General features: G+C 51.8%; 1 protein-coding gene across 6 annotated transcripts in view; it reads left to right on the top strand.

Annotated features, from left to right (window-relative positions):
- Positions 1-3,496: 3,496 nt before the first annotated feature.
- Positions 3,497-22,808, top strand: part of RASAL1 (RAS protein activator like 1) — a 36,467-nt gene continuing 17,155 nt past the window's right edge. For 5 of the 6 annotated variants that reach the window (XM_021922975.2, XM_021922974.2, XM_021922971.2 and 2 more), the window contains exons 1-8: positions 4,055-4,710; positions 9,124-9,180; positions 11,861-11,974; positions 12,172-12,233; positions 17,380-17,509; positions 19,613-19,694; positions 19,797-19,928; positions 22,182-22,270. In XM_021922975.2, coding sequence (XP_021778667.2) covers positions 4,646-4,710; positions 9,124-9,180; positions 11,861-11,974; positions 12,172-12,233; positions 17,380-17,509; positions 19,613-19,694; positions 19,797-19,928; positions 22,182-22,270 — 731 coding nt within the window. In that variant the 5' untranslated portion in view covers positions 4,055-4,645. The other variant, XM_021922970.2, reaches the window with a different exon arrangement.

The raw sequence follows: 22,808 nt of genomic DNA, 5'->3' as shown, positions 1-22,808 counted from the left end.
ATTTTTAGTAGAGATGGGGTTTCGTCATGTTGCCCAGGCTAGTCTCTAACTCCTGAGCTCAAGTGATCTGCCCCTCTCCGCCTCCCAAAATGCTGGGATTACAGGTATGAGCCACCACACCCAGCCTTATTTACTTATTTAATTAAAAAGAATTATATAATAGAGACGAGGCCTCACTATGCTGCCCAGGCTGGTCTCAAACTCCTGAGCTCAAGTGATCCTCCTGCCTCAGCCTCCCAAAATGCTAGGATTACAAGTGTGAGCCACCATGCCCAGCCCATTTACTTATTTTTTAAGAGAGAGGGTCCTGCTATGTTGCCCAGGCTAGAGTGCAGTGACACTATCATAACTTACTACAGCTTTGAACTCCTGGGCTCAAGCCATCCTCCTGCCTCAGCCTCCTGAGTAGCTGGGACTACAGGTGCAAGCCATCACACCTCGTTAATTTTAAAATTTTCTGTAGCAATGAGGTCTTGCTGTGTTGCTCAGGCTGGTCTCAAACTCCTTGCCTCAGCGATCCTCCCATCTCAGCCTCCCAAAGTGTTGGGATTACAGGGGTGAGCCACCATGCCTGGTCCTGTAAAGGCCTTCTTGAGAGAAATGACTGATCAAACAAAGGCAGTGTGTGTTGGGGGAGCAGATTGGGAGGATATGAGAAAAGTCTTAAGGGTGTTGAATTCAGGAACGGTATCTAGAGAGCTATGTGACTAGGGATTCCTGTGCCCAGTAGTGTATTGGGAAACTGGCTCTCAGAAATAAATGTAGCTTTTGCCATTTTCCATACTGTAAATCCTACCCTAGTCAATTTCAAGTTCCCATGTGATGTGGCTAAACATGGAGTTGGAAAGTTATGAGCGCAGTCGGCTCTCCAGTGCTGATGGGAGCAGGCTCCAGGACACCCCACCATGCCCAGTCCTGATCCCTCTTCTGGGATGAGGAGCCCTCTCTCCTCCATGTCTGTGAGCCCTCCCTGGGCCCCGGGCCCAGCATCTTAGATCAAGCGAAGACTCAGCCTGTCCTGGACAGAGGGCCCATTGGGAAGGCCGGAGCCCTGACCTTGGAAGCTCTCCATCAGATTTCTCAGCCAGGATGAAAATCCTCAGATTCCCCCAGCTCAGCGATCTGGAACTGCCCTGGCCACTGAAGTGTGGGCCTTCGTCCATACCTGTAATCTGGGGCTGGACCGGCATTCCACCTGGGCAATGTCTCCAGGACCTGGCCTCAGAGCTAAGCCACCAAATGGGGCTCAGTATCAGGCACAGGACGTCCCACAATGGCCATGACATTTATTGAGTGCTTGCAGTATTCCAGGCTGTGCTAAACACCTGGCACTTATTTCTTTTCCAGCCTCATGCTCATTCTAGAGGTGGATGCTATCAGTATCCCCACTTTACGGATAAGGAAACTGAGGCACTGAGAGAGTAACTCACTTGCCCAAGAACACTTGGCTTGGAAGTGCAGGTGCCAGGGTTCAATCCCAGGTCAGCCTGATGCTAAACCTTCTTCTGGTAAACCCTGAACTCAGCATTTCTCCCCACTTAAGTCTTTATGAAGCACCTGCTGTGTGTATCTCATGGGTGTTAGACTATGGAGGGAGATGGCAAGAAGAAGGTTATGAATTTGCCTTTAAGGAGCTTGGGGATGGGGTTTGGCCATTTCTTGAGCACCTACTATGTGCCAGGAATGATGCTATGTGCCTTACTCTGCCCTCGAGATGAACTCTCATAATAACCCTGGGAGAATCACGAGCCTGCCCTCGCCCTGCCTAGCTAGATGGTCCCCCGCAGGCCACATACTCTCTCTGGTCTGCCTTTCCCACTTTGGTTCCTTGACATGGACTGCCCTAGGCAACCTCCAACTCCCTGCTAGTTTCAGGTCAGAGCTTCTCAGAACAACAGGAAATGGCTGGGCCATGTGGAAAGTTTGGGGAGTGTGGCCAGCGCCCCAGGCAAATTGTGGGGTCACACTCCAGATATTGCACAGGTGACAGAGCTGGCTTGCTGGAGGCCCAGCTGGCACAGTCTATATCCTTGGTATTTCCCCCTGGGGAGCTGGGGAAGGGTGTTTGGGTATGTAACTTCCTGCTTAGCTCTGGAAGATGGGCCAAGATTGCTGCGTGGCAGTTTGGCTGGCATCCCATGGGGGCTGTAGGAACAGGCCCCTCAGGTTCCATCATCGGGAGGTTCCAACAGGGGTCCTGGGGATCTGGAGGCCTGTCTGAGGTCTTTGCAGGCTCACAGAAGAAAAAGGCTCAAACGGTAGTTTCCACTAAATGTATGTGGTGGGGGGCGGCGGGGGTGGGGGGCAGGATTCCTGTCTTAAAGCTGCAGTTACATAGCAAATACCATAAGTACCATGCCCCTCACCACCTTAGGTGGTATCTTTTCTTTGGGGGAGGATCTGGGGTAACTGATAAAGATCACAGTGGGCCAGGCGCGGTGACTCACGCCTGTAATTCCAGCACTTCGGGAGGCTGAGGTAGGTGGATTGCTTGAGATCAGGAGTTCAAGACCAGCCTGGCCAACATGGTGATATAAAAATACAAGCTACAAAAATCTACTAACAATATAAAAATTCTCTGGGCATGGTGGTGGGTGCCTGTACTCCCAGCTACTCAGGAGGCTGAAGCAGGGACTTGAACCTGGGAGGCGGAGGTTGTAGTGAGCCAAGATGGAGCCCCTGCCCTCCAGCTGGGCTAAAAAAAAAATTACAACGGGAGGGGGTCTTTAACGACTCCTTTGGGCTATTATTGTTCTGGATCTAACCCTGGATGACCCCTCATGCCCTGCTGAGGATGTTGCAATACTTCTAAGCCTTGGAGCCTGTTCCGCTACATCCATTTCCCAGACGGGGTGAACTGAGACCCCGTCTCTGGTGGGTCAGAGACTCACCAGGCAGCCACCAGCTGGGGAAGGAATTCCAGGGCTCTGAGTTCCTCATCAGCCTGTCTGGGGTGCTGGGTGGGGAGTCAAGTAGGGAGACTGGGAAGCAGACCATTGGGCCGCTGGCAGAGCCGGGCAGGGCACTCCTGGTCCCGCCGGTCTGGGCGTCGTCTCCCGCACTCAATCTGCAGGGGCACTCCCACTGGTGCCTGGCCTTTCTAAGAGGTCTTGGGCCGGTCAACAATGAACTCACAGGGAGAAATAAGTGTCTGAACAGATCCGTCCTGGGGCAGGCCCTGCCTGTCATATTATCTCATTTAAAATCAGAGAAATGTACAAACCTGGAGCCACTGGAGCAGAGAAAAAGGAAAGAAAATCTCTGCCTGGAGTGGAAGAGCATCCTGGAAGCCTTCCCAGGAGAGGTGACGCGTGGGCCACGCCTCAAAAGACAACAATCAGAATATCAAACACTTTCTGGACGTGTATTAGGTACTTGTCATTGTCCTGAGACTTTTATCTTCATTAACTCATTTAACTCTTTCAAAATCCTGTGACTGAAATGCGATGTCATCCTCACTCAACAGATGAGAAAACCAAACCAAAGCACAGAGAGGTTGAATGGCTTACCCAAGTCCAGACAGCTACTAAATGGAGAGCCAGGATTCGAACCCAGGAAGGCAAATCAATTACTGACTGTGAGCCCTCCGCCAAGGTATTTAACCCCTCTGAACCTCAGTTTCTTTATTCATAAGCTGCGGGTAATGGGGTAATAGTGCAGCAGTGTGTAGTGTACATCTGTGAAGGCAAAAATGAGCTAATCCCAGTAAAGCGCTTAAAACAGTGCCTGGCACCCATGAAGTGTTCAAACAACTGTAGATGACTTTTTATCATCGCTGTAGTGGTTACCTTCAAGCCTTCCCCTCCCCCATCCGGCCGCGGCTTCCTCCCCCGCAGTGCCAGCCCGTGACGTTAGAGCAGAGTCTGGGTTCTGTGTTTAACTGGAAACTAGAACGAGATGGAAGAGGATGTTCGAGGCCCCTCCCTTGACTCTGAACGGACGCCCAGGGAACATGCGACCCTCTCTCGCGACGCCTCCCACCCACCGCTAATACTTGCTCCTGTACCGGGGGTGCGGAGGTTGGAGAGAGGAGGCTGGTGTCTGCATGGTAGGCAAGGAGGGGTGGGGGCGGAGAAGTGTGAATATGTTGAATGAGGGACAGGCGGGGACACAGACCATGTCTTTTGAGCCCAATGCCAACTCACCAGGAGCCAGCGGCCACGCCCATCAGGATGGGGGCCCCTCCCCACCTGGTAGTGCACCCTGGTCTCCGCCGCCCGTGCGCTCTGGCGCGCATGACTGGGGTGCCGGCAGAGGGCGCGCGAGGGGGGCCGGGGTCAGGCGGGGTACCCCATGGGAGGCGGGATTGGGGGGAGGTCCCTGGCCGCCCCTCCCGTCCCCTGCCCGCTCAGCCCGCTTGCCTGGAGCTCCAGACGCCTAGGCAAGAGCCCGCTGCACCCCCTGCGAGCTCCTCCTGCTCGCGGCACGGCTCCTACCTGTAGAGTCCGGACGGGCGCTCCCTCCCCGGGCACCTACACCTTCTCCTCCTTCGGAAGTCTCCCGTCCAGCTACCCGGGTCTTGGACAGGCGGCACCGGGACCCCGAGGCAGGGCCCCAGGCTTGAAACAGGTGACATGTAGACGTCCCCTGGTCCAACCTCGGAACCTGAGCGCCCTTCTGCCTGGAAAGTTTGTGGCTAGGCGCCATGGCCAAGAGCAGCTCGCTGAATGTTCGCGTGGTGGAGGGCCGCGCGCTGCCCGCCAAGGACGTGTGAGTACCTCTCGGGCGCTTCGGGGTGATGGGCGCGCAAGGCCTGGGGTGGGGCTGGGATCGCCCTTTCCGCGTGCCAGAGCGGGTTGGCAGGGGGGCGAGGGGTTCTTGTCTAAGACTGGTATTGGGGCAGATCCGCTTTAAAGGGGCGAGAGGCCCCATGCCCATGGCTGTCCCGGTGGCAGGGGGGCACCTAGACTTAGCAGATGCCCCGCCCCACCCCTGGGCAGGGGAGGGGATGTCTTTGTTCCTGGGATGTACTAAAGGGGGTCTTCCAGAGCTGAAGAGGGGATTAGAGGGCCAGATTCTGTCACATCTGGGAGGGAAAAAGCCGGGGGTCTCTTCCTTAGTCCAGTCATGTGTTGGAGGCGGCTCCTCCAGGCCTGAGTGGGGGCCTAGCAAGGGAACCCTGGGGAGGACCCTTGGAGGGCCTGGGATCAGATGAGCCCCAACATCCTGTGTGGATCTGGTGCTTAGGTTTGCAGAGTGTCACCAGGTGGCCCTCCAGGGTCCCTTTTACCCTAAGCCCTGAGCTCCCCAGTCTTGTGGCTCCCAGCCTCGTGTGGGCCTTCCCCGGGGGCTGAACTGCTTGAAGAGCCAACTCCCTGCTGGGAGCCCCTCCCCAGCCAGATGTGATGGGACTGGGGGACCCTACGACTCCCTTCACTACCAAGTCCCGAGATATGCTTCCCCCGGGGCTGAGTCAGCAGCTGCTGAATCAGCAGAATGTGTGTGTGGGGGGTCCCCCTCCTGCTTGGCCTAGAGCTCAGGAGGGGCTCTGAGGGCCTCAGCACCTGCGACAGGTGTGGGATCCTCCGGAGGACATGTGCTGTGTGACCTTGAACCTGCTTGTCTCTGGGCCTTGGTTTCCCATTTGGGCAATGAGAGCTCTGGACCGGAGTCCCCGTCTGGTTGCCTGGGGTCTCCCATCCAGCTGGGAGGGTGGAAGACCTGTTAGGAGTTCCCCTGTGGCCCAGGTGAGCCGGAGCATGTATTGGGAGCCTTCACCTGTGTCGAGGTTCGGTCTTAGCTCTGTGCTGATTCCCCAAGCTGTGGGTTCCCTGAGAGAACTTTCCTGCCTGATTTTATGACACTCCCAACCCCCAAAACACTGCAGCTGTGTTAAGGGGGCAGCTGTTGAGAGCAATTTTTGCCACCCTTCATCCTCATCGGCTACTCCAAATAAACACGCCCTGAATGAGAAGCAGAGTGTGTGCTGTGACAGTTCAGTGACTGGACAAGCCCCCCTCTTTCTGAGATGTCCCCTCAGAGCCCCTGGGAATGAGATAGCCTACACTGTTAGGGCATTGAGGCCAGGCTGGGAGCCTGGCAGCTGCTAGGCGGTGAAAGGAGTCCTTTCCAGAAACAGGGTTCTCACTCACCGAGCTCTGGCCCCTCCACCAGTCCGGGTGAGAGGTCATGAGGGGGCGATGGGTGTCTCCCCTGCACCTGGACACTGGCTCATGGTAACCTGCTGCTTCTCTGGAGAAGGGACTTGAGTCATTCCTGGTTCCTGCAGCTCTTGACCACCCTTCCTGCCCCCAGTTCCTGGGCCAGTGAGCTATGAAATAGGTCATGCCCTAGAGCAAGGGTGGGGAGGAGTCACTTAGCCCCAGCTGGGGGGCGGTCCAGCCACCCTGCCTCAGTTTCCCTAGCTGTCAGCACCCTTCTTCAAAGGGGCTCTTCCTGTAGGCTTCGATGCCTGGGGGCTCTTAGTTGGGCTGTGTTTATTCCCTCTTCTCCTAAGGGAAAGGGCCCAGACTCTGCCTAAAGCATTGCCAGGTTTGGGGGGCATCCATTCTGGCCTGGGAGGAGGCCTCTTCAGGTAATTTTAGAGTTTTTACTATTAAAAATAGTAGCAGTCAGTCACTGAGGGCTTAGTATGGACAGGCCCTGTGCTTAACACTTCATATAGTCCTATTGGCGTCTCTTATTTTACAAATGGGGAAACTGAGGAACAGAGCGGCAAAGTCACTTGCCTAAGATCACCCAGCTGCGATTTGAACTCTGACTACTCCATGCCCAAACCAGACTGGGCAGGCGATGGCTGAGGGGCCTGCTTTCCCAAGCTCGAGCTGAGTCAGGGACCGTGGGAGAGGCCACAGGTCTGCAGAGATCAGGGGTCTGGAAGCAGCCACCCCCTCTTGCCACTGTCGCCCTCCCTGATAGGAGTCTGATAAGGCCCTCATGCGTCAGAGCCCTGCAGCTGACTAGTGCTGAGCTCGGCTCCCAGGAGGGCCTGGAGGTCAGGCTGGTTCTGCAGGACGGGGCGTGTCTCCCAGCCCTCTGCTAGTGGGATCCCAGCCCATCTGACTCCACATCTGTAGTAGGGGAAACTGAGGAATGGGAGCCTGCATAAAGGAAGCTTGGGGTGGAGAATCCAGGGAGGGAAACTGAGACACAGGGCATTACCCAGCCACAGGTGTCTGAGGGTGAAGCCCAGATGGGGAAACTGAGGCTTCTGGGGTTACCCAGTCCAATGGATTTGGGATGGAGCCAGAAGGGGAAACTGAGGCCTGGGGCACTCCACAGAAGGATATTCAGAGGTGGGACCCACAGAAGTTCATTAAGACACTGACCATCACCTGTCTAAAGTGTTCAGGGATAGAAGCCAGGTAGGGAAATGGAGGCATTGGAGCGTCCAGCCAGAGGGGGATAAGGGAAGGAGTCTAGAGAGGGAAACTGAGGCACAGAGAAGGGCTTATCCAGCAAGATAGGTTCAGGTTGGAGCCAACTCTTAGCGCCAACATCCCTCTTTCCTGAGGCATTTGTGGATCTATACAAACTGGATGGAAAGACAGTGGCAGAGATCAAGGGAGTGGTGCTGGGGCATCGAGGGAGAGGGCCATTTGGATGGGTAGAGGTGGCATTGGTTTAAGAACGCGAGTGCGAGCCCACAAAACTGGATTCCAGTCCTATCTCCACGATTACTCCCTGCCTCCAGAGAAAGCACTCCATAAACCCAGTCATTCAGAAATAGCTCTGGAGGGCCAATGCATGCTAGATGTGGGGGCCGGGGTGGGGAAGAGGGGGACACAGACTCTCCCCAGGAGTTCACAGTTTGGAAGTGGCAGGGAGGTGGGGAGACAGATACTAAACACATAGAGAAATAAGGGAGGCTGGGCATGGTGGCTCACTCCTGTAATCCCAGCACTTTGGGAGGCCGAGGCGGGTGGATTACTGGAGGCCAGGAGGTGGAGTCCAGCCTGGCCAGCATGGTGAAACCCTGTCTGGACTAAAAATGCAAAAAATTAGCCAGGCGTGGTGGTGTGCACCTGTAATCCCAGCTACTCAGGAGGCTGAGGCAGGAGAATCGCTTGAACTTGGGAGGCAGAGATTTCTGTGAACCAAAATCGCGCCACCGTACTCCAGCCTGGGTGACAGGGTAAGACTCTGTCTCAAAAAAAAAAAAAAAAAAAAAAGGAGAAAGAAGATGATTTTAGGTAGAGGTCATTTTAGACAGGACAGTGGTGGCCAGGGACAGCCTCTCGAGGAGGTGACTTTGGACTGAGACTTGAATGGCAGGAAGGAACCAGCCATGGTAGTATCAGGGCTAAAGTGTCTTAGGCAAAGGGAACAGCAGGTGCAAAGGCCCTGAGGCTGGCCCGGGGCCTGATGAAAGACAAAGGAGGCCTGTGTGATGGGATGGAGGAGGAAATGAGGGGCCTGTTACACAGCTTGGGATTTGCAGGTGACTGTTATTATGAAGGGGGGATGGAGCTGGCCTGAATTGGCAGATGACTCACAGCTACTTAAGGGGCTGCAGCACATCTTAAGAGATTTAGAGGGTTGATTTTGAGGCCTGGGTTCCCTGGTCTTTGCCTGTAGGGAGGGTCCGCTGAGTCTGTCCCTGTGGAGGGCTGAGGAATGGGGAGTCCCCTCCCCAGGGAAGCTCCCAGTGAAATGAAAAGCTGGGGACACAGCGTTAAAGCCCCTGCAGGGGAGAGCTGGGGGCCAGACCATGATCCAGCCCCGCATTTGAGTTCCTCCAGCCCCCTAGGAGGTGTGTGTGTGAGCATCACACCTGATTTATAGAGCAGAGAAACTGAGGCCGAGAGGGAAGGGGACTTGCTGGGATGGCACAGCTAGAGGGTGGTGAAGCCAGGCATTCAAGACGCTCCCCCTGACATGCTCTGGGCCTCTGCATTGGGCTTTCGGGGCCAGGACTCTGAACCTGCTGGCCTCAGGCCTCCCGGTTCCATTTCTATGGGTGGAAGCCCAGAGCGCACAGATGTGGTGGAGACATCTGCTGCTGGTCTCCTGAGGTTCTACTTCTGAGCTGGACTTGCTGTGTGACCCTGGGCAAGTCCCCTTCTCTGTGCGTCCGTCTCCCCTGCCTGCGTCATGACGGGGACCCTCCACCCATGGCTGCCCTGTCAACCTGCTTCCTCCCTGAACCCCCTCCTTCTGCAGGTCTGGGAGCAGCGACCCCTACTGCCTAGTGAAAGTGGACGACGAGGTGGTGGCCAGGTGAGGGGTGGCGACACCAGGCCTGGGGGGAGAGGAGGAAGGGAGGGGTCTTTCTAGACCTGGGTATCTGGGACCAAGAATTCACATTTAAAGGGGTGCTTACCCTGAGGGGGACTCGCAGGCCTGAAGGGGGGTGATTTGTGCACAGCTGGGACTGCCAGCTCCTCTTCCCGACCAGCCCTACCTTCACCCTCTGGACCTGATGCTGTCCCTGCTGGCTCCCTGGGGCTGACTCAGCGCTGCCAGCCTATGCCTCCTACAGTGGCCTCCCTGGGGGCGGGCAACTCACGCTTGACTGGACTGGCTGGTTCCGGGCCTGCCGGGTGCTGCGGGCACTGGGGATGTCTGTGTGCATGGGTGCGTGCATGTGTGTCTGTGTGTGCACCTGCCCAGCTGGGCCTGCTTGTGAGTTGCAAGGGTGGGGGATGTTTCGGGGCTAGTGTGAGCGCCTGTGACCATGTGCCTATGTCCTCGTGGGTGTGCAGGGCACAGGCTCAAGTGTGTGTACCAGTGTAGTGTGTGTGTACATGCACGTGCACATGGCTGCCCTGCACACGCATGTGAACACCAGTGCCTGCCGATTTGGTCACACAGGCACTGGTGTGGACACATGTGAGGGTGTGAGGATGTTTGGGGTGTTGTGAGTCTTGCAGGGGGACATCAGGTTGGGCCTTGCTTGGCTCCCACCCCCGCAGGCCGAGGGACAGCTCTCAGGGGCCTGATGGGGGTGGGTGGGCTGGTGGGTGGCTGAGGCCTTGGTTCCTATGGAGACGGCAGGATTCAGGATGCTCCTATTCGGGTCCAGATGGGCTCAGAGCTGGGGGTGGGGAGCCTGCCTGGGGGAGGGGCCAGCTGCAGCTCCTCCCTCCACTGACTTCCCTCCACTGTCCTCCCTGTGCTCATGCTGGCGCCTTGATACAGTCCCTGACACCACCCCAACCCCACAGATTGATTTTCTGTGTGACCCCAGGCTGCTGTCTCTCCCTCTCTGGGCTGTAAGAAGCCTTTCAGCTCAGGAGCTGGGGAATGTTCAGAAGACATTTGACTGGGAAAAGGTCAGGTTGGGGGAAGAGGGTATTTGGGAGGAAGCACTGGGGGTCCATCTGAGGTTGGTGCCACTGGGCTGGAGGAAGAAGGCAGTGTGTGTGTGTGTGTGCGCGCGCGCATGCACATATGTGCACTCTTTCTTAGGGCACAGTGTGGTGAAAGGAGGGAGGAAGGGAGCAACAGGTGTGAGGACCAAACTTTGCATCCACAAATGTGGGTGTGTCTTTACTGGGCAAAGCGGAATCTTTGTTCTCTGCTGGGTAAAGGGAAGCACCCCTGCAGGGGCGCCACGGCAGAGATGCTGTGTGTGTGCACCTGCTTCTGGGCTTGTCTTGGTCCCCATTCCTCCTGTGCCTCCCTCCTGCTCACTGTGTACTTCAAAGCCCTGAGTGCTCCGTCCCTTGCTCACCTCCTGTCTCCTGGCCCCTCTCCCTCCCCCATTCCCACCAGACACCTTCCTATTCTTCAGCTCACCAAACTCATTGCTGCCACAGGGCCTTTGCCCATGCTGTTCCAGCCTTCTGGAATACTTGTCCTTGTCCTCGTTATCTCTCCCCACGCTGCCTGACTAGCTTCTACAGGAAGCCTTCCCTGATCCCCTCCGACCCTACCCCCAAGACCCAACCAGGGGCCCTTGAGCTAACTCCAATCCCAGGACTTCTCCCACCATGTCCTAATTGCTGGGAGACAGCGCCTGCCTGTGGAAGGGGGATCTGTGGGGTAAACCCTCACACCTCTTCCTCTGATCCCTGGAACTCAGCACAGGCTGGGCCCATAGTCCAAGTGAATGTGGAGTAAATGAATGAACAAATGAAGGAATGGAATTGTGTGTGTGTGTGTCAGTGACTGTGTGTTTGTATGACTCTGTGTGTGTGTGTGTCTATGTGTATCTGCTTTATATCATTGTATAAAGCTGTGTGTGTGAGTGTGTGTCTCTGGATCTCCGAGTGTGTCTCTGTGTTCCTGACATATGTCTATTTTCATGAATGTGTCTGTTTTCTGTGTGTCTCTCTGCATGTGCCTGGCGTCTGTATTTTCCAAACCCAAAGGCACATATTTTTAGGACTTTCTGAGGGTGCATATGTGTATCTGCTTATGTGTAAATGTGTCTCTGTCTCTGGCCTCCTTGATGTATCTGTGAGCGACTCTGTCTCAGTGTGAATCCGTGTGTGTATATCTGCACATATGTTTCTGCGGGTCGCTGTGCATGTCTGTTGGTCTCTGTGTATCTGGGACCTTAGTTGTGTATTGGGGCCTTGTGTGTGTGTGTGTGTGTGTAGGACCATGTGTGTGTTCTGTGTATGTGCCTCTGTGTGTGTGTGTGTTGAGATCTCTGGTGTATGTCTGATACTCTGGGTATGTGAGTGTTGGGGTGTGTGTGTGTGTCTATGCCTGGATTCATACATGCTCCAGTGTCCCTGGGTGAGTACATATCTAGGATCTTGGAGTGGCTGTCCTTGGGTGTGTGTGCGTGTCTGGGCCTCTAGCCGGGTTCGTGTGGGGGTCTCTGAGTGTGTGTGTTTGTCTGGATTTCCGTATGTGTGTGTGTGTGTGTGTGTGTGTGTCTGGGTCTCCAGGTGTCTGCCTCCTGTGTGGCCCAAGGACCCTCAGCCCCCTGCACCTCCTTTCGCAGGACAGCGACTGTCTGGAGGAGCCTGGGCCCCTTCTGGGGGGAGGAGTACACTGTGCACCTGCCTCTGGATTTCCACCAGCTGGCCTTCTACGTGCTGGACGAGGACACCGTCGGGTGTGTGGCTGGGGAAACTGGAATGTGTGGGTTGCAGACCCAAGCCTGGGCACCTGAGGGGAGAGGGGAGAGGGGATGTGGATCCACACCCCTGAGGGTGTGCCCTCCCACCCAGACCTTGACACCTGCCCCCACTTCTCTCTGGGTGGGGCAAAGAGACCCCTGACTCGGACCCTCACGTGCCCGCCTTCCTGCAGGCACGACGACATCATCGGCAAGATCTCGCTGAGCAGGGAGGCGATTACAGCTGATCCCAGAGGTGGGCGAGGGGCACGGGCAGAGGGAGGAGGGGGCCATGCCCAGGGTGAGCATTTGCAGGGGCATAGCACGTGGCACAGGGAAGCACAGAGCCTTCAGTGGAAACTTATTTCTCTTGTTGCTTTTGTCTTTACTTTTTGTTTGTTTTTAATTGTTATTGTTAGAGACAAGGTCTTGCTCTGTCACCCAGGCTGGAGTGTAGTGGTGCTATCATAGCTCACTGCAATCTTGAACCTCTGGGCTCAAGCGATCCGCCCATCTCAGCCTCCTGAGTAGCTGGGATTACAGGTGCACACCACCACACCCAGCTAATTTTTTCAGAAATATCTTGTAGACACGGAGTCTTGCTATGTTGCCCAAGTTGGTCTTGAACTCCTGGGCTCAAGCAATCCTCCCACCTTGGCCTCCCAAAGCGTTGGGAGTACAAGTGTGAGCCACTATGCCCAGCCTTGTCTTTAGTTTTTGAGCAGTTAATTTGTTTGCCTAGTTCAATATTCAGATTTTACAATAAGCACCCCAGCTACTCTGTTCCCTTCCTGACATTGTCAGCTTCTTGTGTGTCCTTCTAGAAATATTTTAAACATATATAAGCAAGTAATAGTCATAATAGCAGGCTGGGCATGGTGTGTCACACCTGTAATCCCAGCACCTTGGGAAGCAGAGGCAGAGGCAGGAGGATCGCTTGAGCCCAGGAGTCCGAGAGCAGCCTGGACAACATAGGGAGACCCCCTCGCTACTAAATATAATTTAAAAATAGTAATAGCAGCAAACATTTATATACTGTAACTATAAATATAAACATACAACATATATTTATATGTAATAAATACAAATGTATAAATATTATTCTGAACACTAAGTTCTTTACATGTATGGACTCAGTGAGGGAGGTTCATCATAACCCTGAGAGGTAGGTGCTCTAATTATTAACGCCCACTTTATAGGTGAATAAACTGAGGTACGGAGGGTTCAATGATTTGCTCAAGATTACATTATTAAGTCAGACAGCCAGGATTTGAACCAAAGTTGTCTAGTTCCAGAGTCTGTGCTTTTTTTTGTGAGACAGTGTCTCATTCTGTCACCCAAGCTGTTGTGAAGTGGTGCAATCTTGGCTCACTGCAGCCTCAACCTCCCGGGCTCAAGTGATTCTCCCACCTCAACCTCCCAAGTAGCTGGGACTACAGGTGTGCACCACTACGCCTGGCTAAGTTTTGTATTTTTTGTAGAGGCAGGGTTTCACCATGTGAAACCAGGCTGGTCTTGAACTCTTGGCCTCAAGTGATCCGCCTGCCTCGGCCTCCCAAAGTGCTGGGATAACAGGTGTGAGCCACTGCACCCAGCCGAATCTGTGCTCTTAATACTGCGTTTTTCTGGCTGGGTGCGGTGGCTCACGCCTGTAATCCCAGCACTTAGGGAGGCCAAGGCAGGCGGATCACGAGGTCAGGAAATCGAGACCATCCTGGATAACAAGGTGAAACTCTGTCTCTACTAAAAATACAAAAAATTAGCTGGGTGTGGTGGTGGGTGCCTGTAATCCCAGCTACTAGGGAGGCTGAGGCAGGAGAATGGCGTGAACACAGGAGGCGGAGCTTGCAGTGAGCCAAGATCATGCCACTGCAGTCCAGCCTGGGTGACAGAGCAAGACTCCGTCTCAAAAATTAATTAATTAACTAATTTCAGCCTTTTACACTGTACTCTGTATCTTGCCTTTAAATTTTTAAAATTAATTAATTAATTAATTTTTGAGATGGAGTCTTGCTCTGTCACCCAGGCTGGAGTGCAATGGCATGATCTTGGCTCACTGCAACTTTTGCCTCCTGGGCTCAAGCAATTCTCCTGTCTGAGTCTCATGAGTTACTGGGATCATAGGGGTCTGCCACCACACCTGGCTAATTTTTGTATTTTTAGTAGAGATGGGGTTTCACCATGTTGGTCAGGCTGGTCTCAAACTCTTGACCTCGAGTGATCCACCCGCCTCAGCCTCCCAAAGTGCTGGGATTACAGGAATGAGCCACACCACCTGGCCTGTACCTTGCCTTTTTACTTCACTAAGTATCACTGAGATCTTTCTGTAACAGTGCTGTCAGAGTTTCCGCATTCTTCGTTTGGGATGGCATCGTGGTGCTCCATTGTGTGGCTTTACCATTATTTATTTGGCTAGTTCCCTATTGATGGCATCTAGGGAGTTCATAGTCTTTCCTTGGTTCAAGCAATGCTACAATAACTAGCCTGTATAAAAAAAATTTCACACATATGTAAGTTATATCCATCAGTCAGATAAATTCCTAGAGTTGAATTAAAGAGTACACACATTTGCGTACTTGGTAGTTGTTGTTACATCACCCTCCATGGAAGAGTTAACTATTCACTCACCCCACACTCTCGCAAACAGTTATCAAACTTTTTGTGATCAATTAGTTGTAAATACTACCGCACGCAGACCAGCCAGTTATCAAACTTTTTGATCGTGTATCTGATAGGTGAAATATTGCCTCAGCATAGGTTCATTTTGCACTTCTCTCTCTCTCTCTTTTTTTTTTTTTTTGAGACGGAGTCTTGCTCTGTCACCCAAGCTGGAGTACAGTGGCATGATCTCGGATCACTGCAACCTCTGCCTTCCAGGTTCAAGCGATTCTCCTGCCTCAGCTTCCAGAGTGCACCACCACGCCTGGCTAACCTTTTTTGTATTTTCGTAGAGACAGAGTTTTGCCGTATTGGCCAGGCTGGTCTCAAACTCCTGACGTCAGGTGATCAGCTTGCCTCGGCTTCCGAAAGTTCTGGGATTACAGGTGTGAGCCACCATGCCAGGCCAAACTTCTTTACAGAATGGGAAATCCCTCAGTATTTTTTCCATCTGAAATCATGAAGCTGGGTGGGATGGCTCACGTGTGTAATCCCAGCACTTTGGGAGGCTGAGGCTGGTGGATCGCTTGAGGTCAGGAGTTCGAGACCAACCTGGCCAACATGGTGAAAACCCTGTCTACTGAAAATACAAAAATTAGATGGGCATGGTGGCAGGTGCCTGTAATCCTTGCTACTCGAGAGGCTGAGACACAAGAATCGCTTGAACCTGGGAGGCGGAGTTTGCAGTGAGCTGAGATCAGGCCATTGCACTTCAGCCTGGGTGACAGAGTGAGACTCCATCTCAAATGAAAACGAAAACAAAAACAAAAACAAAAACCATTAGCTAAAACCTAACAGGGAATGGTAAACAAAAAGCAAGGAAACCATGAAGGATTTCCTTGAAAGCAAAGGTCAATATCAATTCTACAGTCAATAAAGAGACTAAAACTTGGACTAGGGGCAAGGTGGATGTTACTCAACATAAGAATTCTCCCTTAGGCTGAGACCCTCAAGGGGTCCCAGAATAACCAACTCCTGCTCCTCTCTAGGGATAAGCATGTTCCTTAGGTTTCCCAGAGTAAGTTCAAACAAACACGACTTCACAAAGATAGCAAACACACAAGGAAATGAGACACCATGGGCAATAGTCAGCAGAAACAATAATCATCTGATTTAGACCCACAAAGACTTTAGATTCTGTAATCATAATATGCAGGATTTTTAAAAAGAATCAGATTTAAAGAAATAAAAGATGTAATCACAAGAAAGGTTGGCAACAACAGCAATAAATTACAAGTAATTACGCAGGCAGATTTTTAAAAAGAACCAAATAAAACTTTTAGAGGTAAGTGTAATTGTTGAAATAAAAAATGGAGTGGTTGAGTGAAACAGCAGATTATTCATAGTTAAAGGGAGATTTAGTGAACTGGAAGAAAGGTCTAGAGAAATTATTCAGAATTTGTTTCAGAGGAAAAGGAGAAAAAAATAAAATAGAAGTTCAGAGACATGGAAAATAACTGTGGAGGTTTAACATTTATTTAATTGGAGTTTGAGAAGGATAGAATTTTAAAAATCAGAGACAGGCAAAAATTTTAACAAAAATTGGGAAGAGGAAATAATTTTAAAAAATCAATCATCTAGAATTTTGCAGAACTAAAGGAAGGATATGATTCCATAAATAGAAGAAGCACAATCTCTACTAAGCAGGATTTTAAAAAATCTGTATCTAGACACATTGTGATGAAACTGCAGTGCATCAAAGACATAGTCCTTAGACAATAGATAGAAAAAGCTGGGCACGGTGGCTCCTGCCTGTAATCCCAGAACTTTGGGAGGCCAAGGCAGGCAGACGGCTTGAGTTTAAGAGTTTGAGACCAGCCTGAGCAACATGGCAAAACCTCACCTCTACAAAACACACAAAAAATTAGCTAGCTCTGGTGGTATACATCTGTAGTCCAAGTTACTGGGGAGGCTGAGGCAGGAGGATCACTTAAGCCTGGGAGGCTGAGGCTGTAGTGAGCTGAGATTGTACCACGGCACTCCAGCCTGGTGATGGAAAGCTAGAAGTCAGTGAAACAATGTCTTCAAAGTGTTGAGAGAAATACAGAGAGGGAGAAATGCCCAAGATTTTTTTGAGGGGAGAGTATGCTGGGATTACATGATGAAGTTCTTTCTATACCAGGGTGAAGTGTGTGATGGCACATGGCTATGAGCATTGGCCCTAGAACTAACTATACTGCCTGCATTCAAATTCTAGCTCTGCCATTTACTAGCTGTGAGACCATGGACAAAACTCTTCCTCCTTGTGCCTCATTTTCCTCATCTGAAAATGGGGATAATTACAGCACCTATACCAGAAGCCAGGGTCTTAACACATTTTTAATTTTAATTGAGGCAGGGCATAGTGGCTCATGCCTGTAACTCCAGCACTTTGGGAGGCCAAGGTGGGTGGATCGCTTGATCTTAGGAGTTTGAGACCAGCCTGGGCAACATAGTGAAACCCCATCTTTAAAAAAACAACACAAAAATTATCCAGGCATGGTGGTGCACGCCTGAAGTCCCAGTTGGTCGGGAGGGTGAGGCAGGAGAATCGCTTCAGCCCAGGAGGCAGAGGTTGCAGTGAGCCAAGATCGTGCCACTGCACTCCAGCCTGGGCAACAGAACCAGACCCAGTCTCAAATAATAATAATAATAATAATAATAATAATAATGATGATGAAAATAATGTTAATTGAATTTTTAAGTTAACACAATGCCCAGTACATGGTAGGCACTTCATAAACATTAGTGCCTGTGCCTTCCAGGGATTGACAGCTGGATTAACTTGAGCCGAGTGGACCCAGATGCAGAAGTGCAGGGTGAGATCTGCCTGTCAGTGCAGATGCTGGAGGATGGGCGGGGCCGCTGCCTTCGATGCCATGTGCTTCAGGCCAGGTATGCTCAAGGTGGAGGTGGTGTGGAGGGTGGTCTGAGAATGAGCAGGAGTCCCTTGGGTCTCCCCTGCTGCCTGGCGTTTGGGGCCTCCTCACTCCTGGCACACTTCTGGGCTGACAGTCAGGTTCCCTGTGTGGACAAACAGTCCAAGCTCACTGGGTTTTAAGTTCCTGGGGGCAAAATCCTGTTGAGTCCCCAGGGACTAGCAGCAACAGACCAGACACTCAGGATGACAGGTGACAGGTGAGTGTGGAGGTGTAGTTATTAAATTGTAACTGACAAATACCCAATTCATACTGGCTTAAGCAAAAGAGCTACGTTATTGGCTTATATGACTGACATGTAGCTTCAGGCATGGCTGGGTCCAGGTGTTCAAACGATGCCGTTAGGAATCTGTCTTTTAGCTCTGCTGGTCTCTGAGTTAGCTTCGTTCTTAGGCAACCTCTCCTCAGGTGAGAGGTGGCCCTAGCAGCTCCAGCTAGCACCCTGCCAGCTGAGCCACTCCAACAGAAAAAAACTTCTATTTCCTAGCACCCTGCCAGCTGAGCCACTCCAACAGAAAAAAACTTCTATTTCCTACCATTTCCAACCAGTGTCCTGGGATGAAGTTTTACTGGCTCAGGCTGGGGCGCATGCTGTCTCTGAACCAATTACATTGAATAATGGGTCAGGCCTGAGTGACAAGCCCATTACTGGAGCGGAGGGAGGGATTGGCCCCCACTAAGTCATGTGAGAGGGGGTAGTGAGAAGGAGATAGGTCCTGTCCCAAAGAAAAGTCAGACGCAAGATGGACGCAAGACCAGGAAAACCCACAGGTGGCCCTCTAGGTGCACCAGCTCATGGGACACCCATCTTCCCTCTTGCCTATTTGTCATGGCCATCTCCTTCTCCCTTCCTCAGCTCTCTGTCATTTTGCTCCCTCAAATATCTCCACCCTTCCCCCACTCCTCTCTCATCCTGTTTTTCTGCCTTTTTTTTTTCACCTTCCCAGCTCTCACTTTTAGGCAAATCCTTGCCCAGATCGGAGAGGACCTCCAATTTCTAGCTTGCTGTGTGACCATAAAGCCGTTCCTTGCCCTCTCTGAGCCTCTCCCACCACCTCCAGATTTTTGCTTCTGGCTTTGGCCCCAGCTGGGGCTCCCTAGAGTCTCATTGAGGGAGAACCAGGGAGGCAGGTGACAGGCTGAGGGACTCAGCAGTGGGCAGAGGCTCACTTTTGCCCATGGCCCCTTCCCCAGCCACAAGGCTGTGCAGGATCCTTGCAGGCATGAGAGGGACTGATTGCTGTCGCTTAGCAACCGGGCCAGCTCCTAGGAAACCGAAGAAGGCTTTGGATGCTGAGCAGGGGTGGGAAGGGATCAGGAGGAAGAAGGAAGCAGCCCCTGGTGTGGGGGTGGGGTGGTGGTGTGTTCCTGGGTTTGGGGAACGTCAAGAAGGAGGGATGGAGAAGCTGCCTGGAGTAAGACTTTTGGGTTGTCATGGCAACCAACGGCAAGGAGTCCCTGCCTTCTCTTGGGTCCTAGACAAGATGTGGGCATGGGTGTTTGTTGAATGAATACATGAACCGATCATCTACCACCTGCCAGGTGCTATGCTAGGCCCTTTACACACAGCATCCCATCTAACTCTTGGCTCTGTGAGGTGGGTCTGTTATTACTCCCATTTTCCAGGTGAGGAAATGAAGACTTAGAGAGGGGAAGTGACTTTCCCTAGTGTCCCCTAGCCAATGAGCACAGAGCCAGGCTTTGAACCTTTGCATCAACTTTCCCATCTGGGGCCTCCAGAGAATCTGAGGCTCTTTCTTCCCCTTCCCCGTTGCACTTCTACTTGCTGGGCTTTGTGATGTAGGATATGACCTTTTGGTGCCTCAGTTTCCTCATCTGAAAAATAGGGATATACAAGTGCCTCCTCATAGGGCAGTGACAGGAAGACACAGGGTCTGGACGGGCATGGTTAGGGGTGTCCCCAGCTGGACCGACCCCTACAATGGAACAGTTAATTTCCTTGGAAACCAGCGACATTGGAATGATATACTCTTAACAGCCTTTCCAAGGCCCAACTCGGGTGCCATGTTCCCTCACTCCTTTCCCCATCTGTCCCCAGGGACCTGGCTCCCAGAGACATCTCTGGCACATCTGACCCATTTGCACGTGTGTTTTGGGGCAGCCAGAGCTTGGAGACCTCAGTGAGTGATGGGGAATGACACCAGCAAGGAGTGGGACATTTGGTGGTGGGGCAGGGGTCCCCATCAGCTCTCCCACTCACAGACCACTTCCCTCGCCCACAGACCATCAAGAAGACTCGCTTCCCACACTGGGATGAAGTGCTGGAGCTGCGGGAGATGCCAGGTGCCCCGTCCCCACTGCGGGTGGAGCTCTGGGACTGGGACATGGTGGGCAAGAATGACTTCTTGGGCATGGTGAGCCTCACTCCCTGCAACACCCTCCATGGCTCCCCAGTGCCTCCAAGGGGGAAGGAAGATGAGATGGGCTGAGCCTCCTGGCTCTCAGAAGGGTGGATGTGCAGCTGCCTCATCAGGTTCCCCTGGTTAGGCAGGAGTGATGCAGTTACATTGCTCTGTTTTATAGGTGAGGAAACCGAGGCTGTCAAAGGTACAGCAACCTACCCAAGATCACAGGGTGGGCCCAGATTCTCATTCTGGGATGAGAGCATGACAGATGACTGTGTGCTGGCCCTGTGCAGAGTGTCCCTCCCGCAGAGCCTCATTACTTAACCTTCATGGCCACCCTATGAGGCTGGGACTGTTGCTATCCCCATTTTACAGATGGGGACATTGAGGCTCAGAGAGGCTAAGTGGCCTTTTCAAGGTCATATGGCTAAGAAAGGGCAGAGCAAAGATTTGAGTTCGGATCTTTTTGACTCCAGACCTACGCCCTTAACTCCTACTCCTAGAAGTCCTGGGCTCAGTTTCTTTCTCTTGGTTTCCCAGTCTTTGGAAACAGCCTGACAGCTCCTCAAATAGTTAAAGATAGAGTTACTCTATGACCTAGCAATTCTACTCTTAGGTACGTACCCCAAAGAAATGAAAACTTATGTTCACTAACACTACTGTTCATAGCAGCATTAGTCATAACAGCCCAAAATGGAAAAAACTCAAGTGTCCATTACAGATGAACAAAATGTGGTCTATAGATATAATGGAATATTATTCAGTCATAAAAAGGAATGAAGTACAGTAAGTCCTCATTTGATGTCATCCATAGCTTTTTTTTTTTTTTTTTTTTTTTGAGACAGAGTCTCACTCTATTGCCCAGGCTGGAGTGCAGTGGCGTGGTCTCGGCTCACTGCAACCTCCGCCTCCTGGGTTCATGCTGTTCTCCTGCCTCAGCCTCCCAAGTAGCTGGGACTATAGGTGCCCGCCACCATGCCTGGCTAATTTTTTGTATTTTTAGTAGAGATGAGGTTTCACTGTATTAGCCAGGATGGTCTTGATCTCTTGACCTCGTGATCCGCCCATCTCGGCCTCCCAAAGTGCTGAGATTACAGGCGTGAGCCACCATGCCTGGTCCATAGGTTCTTGGAAACTACAGCCTTAAGCAAAATGACATACTGTATACTGTAGGAACTTAACTCTTATTTATTTATTTATTTATTTAGGAGGAATCTCCTTCTATTGCCCAGGCTGGAGTGCAGTGGCATGAACTCAGCTCACTGCAACCTCCACCTCCTGGGTCCAAGCAACTATTTTGCCTCAGCCTCCCAAGTAGCTGGGATTACAGGTGCACACCACCACATCTGAGTAATTTTTGTATTTTTAATGGAGACGAGGTTTTCCCATTTTGGTCAGGCTGATCTTGAACTCCTGACCTTAAGTGATCTGCCTACCTCATCCTCCCAAAGTGCTGGGATTACAGGCATGAGCCACCCACCCAGCCTTAATTCTTGTTTATAGTAATTAGCTCATGGTACATTTGATTTCCTTATATGTTATGAATCAGGACTTACCGTACTGGCACATGGATGAACCATTACACTAAGTGGAAAAAGCCAGCCCCCGCAAAACACATATGATTCCATTTATATGAAATATCTAGAATAGGCAAATCTACAGACACAGAAAGTAGATTAGTGGTTGCCAGGGGCTGGGGGGCACGAAGTGACTAGTAATGAGTACGGGCTCTTTAGGGCTCATAGACAATGTTCTGGAATCAGCAGCACAACTAATTGTGGTAACTCTGTGAATATACTAAAAATCATTGAATTGTACACTTTTAAAAGGTGAATTGTTTGGGATGTGAATTACATCTCTATAAAGTTATTTAAAAAGAGAGAGAGGGTGGGGTTTGAGTGCCTCCAGGGCTGTCCTTACGCCTTTTGATAGATGAAATTTATGTGCCTAAACAGAGCTGAAAATACACTCAGTCCAGACATGCTATCTCTAGCAGCAGTGTGACCTTGGGCAAATCACTCCATGTCTCTGAGCCTCAGTTTCCTCAACTGTAAATTAAGTGTCCCTGGGAGGCCCTCGGAAGCCCTCAGTGTCCTGGCAGGAGCTAATAATTTGGGACTTGTAGGAGAGAAGGAGGGGGCCCCTGGCAGGCCATTCTGCCCCTCTGTGGGTGGGCAGTCTGTTCTTCCAGGGCTAGGTGAGACCTGAGCCCGGCAGGGCAGGCCATGACCTGGCTGAGGGTCTGTGTGTCTCTCCCAAAAGGTGGAGTTCTCTCCGAAGACCCTCCAGCAGAAGCCACCCAACGGCTGGTTCCGCCTCCTGCCCTTTCCCAGAGCCGAGGAGGATTCTGGGTAAATGTGGGTGCAGAGGGAGGCGGCCAGGCTGGAGCCATGTCGGGCAGCATCCATAGCTTGTGGGCAGAGCCCATGCCAGCCCATGCATTATAGCTGTGCCACTTCATTCATGCATTCATCCATTTAACAACCGTCTATGGAATATCTCTCAAGGTGTTTACGTAAGTCCACAGGAGTTCACTTTACACCCATTCACCTGTCCATGTGCAAACACGTTGGCTCGCACTTGATATATATTCAGAACTTTGGGTCCTTCCACACCTGTCCATACTGTTCATTCTTGAACACACTTATTTATACCATCTCCACTTGCCTGTCCTGTCTATACCCATCAATATCAGTTCACACCTGTTTATACTGGCCTCCCCTATTCACACCTGTCCACGCTTGTTCACACTGTTGACACTCATCTTCACTTGTCCACACATCCTTTACATATTTGTGCACACCGGCCACATCTATCCACTCTGGCCACACCTGTTTACGTTGTTTGTATACATTCCTATTTATGCCTGTTCACACCTGCCTACCCCTG

This window comes from Papio anubis, chromosome 9, assembly GCF_008728515.1.
Source record: "Papio anubis isolate 15944 chromosome 9, Panubis1.0, whole genome shotgun sequence".
NCBI lineage: Eukaryota > Metazoa > Chordata > Mammalia > Primates > Cercopithecidae > Papio > Papio anubis.
This window is presented reverse-complemented; position numbering and strand designations above follow the sequence as displayed.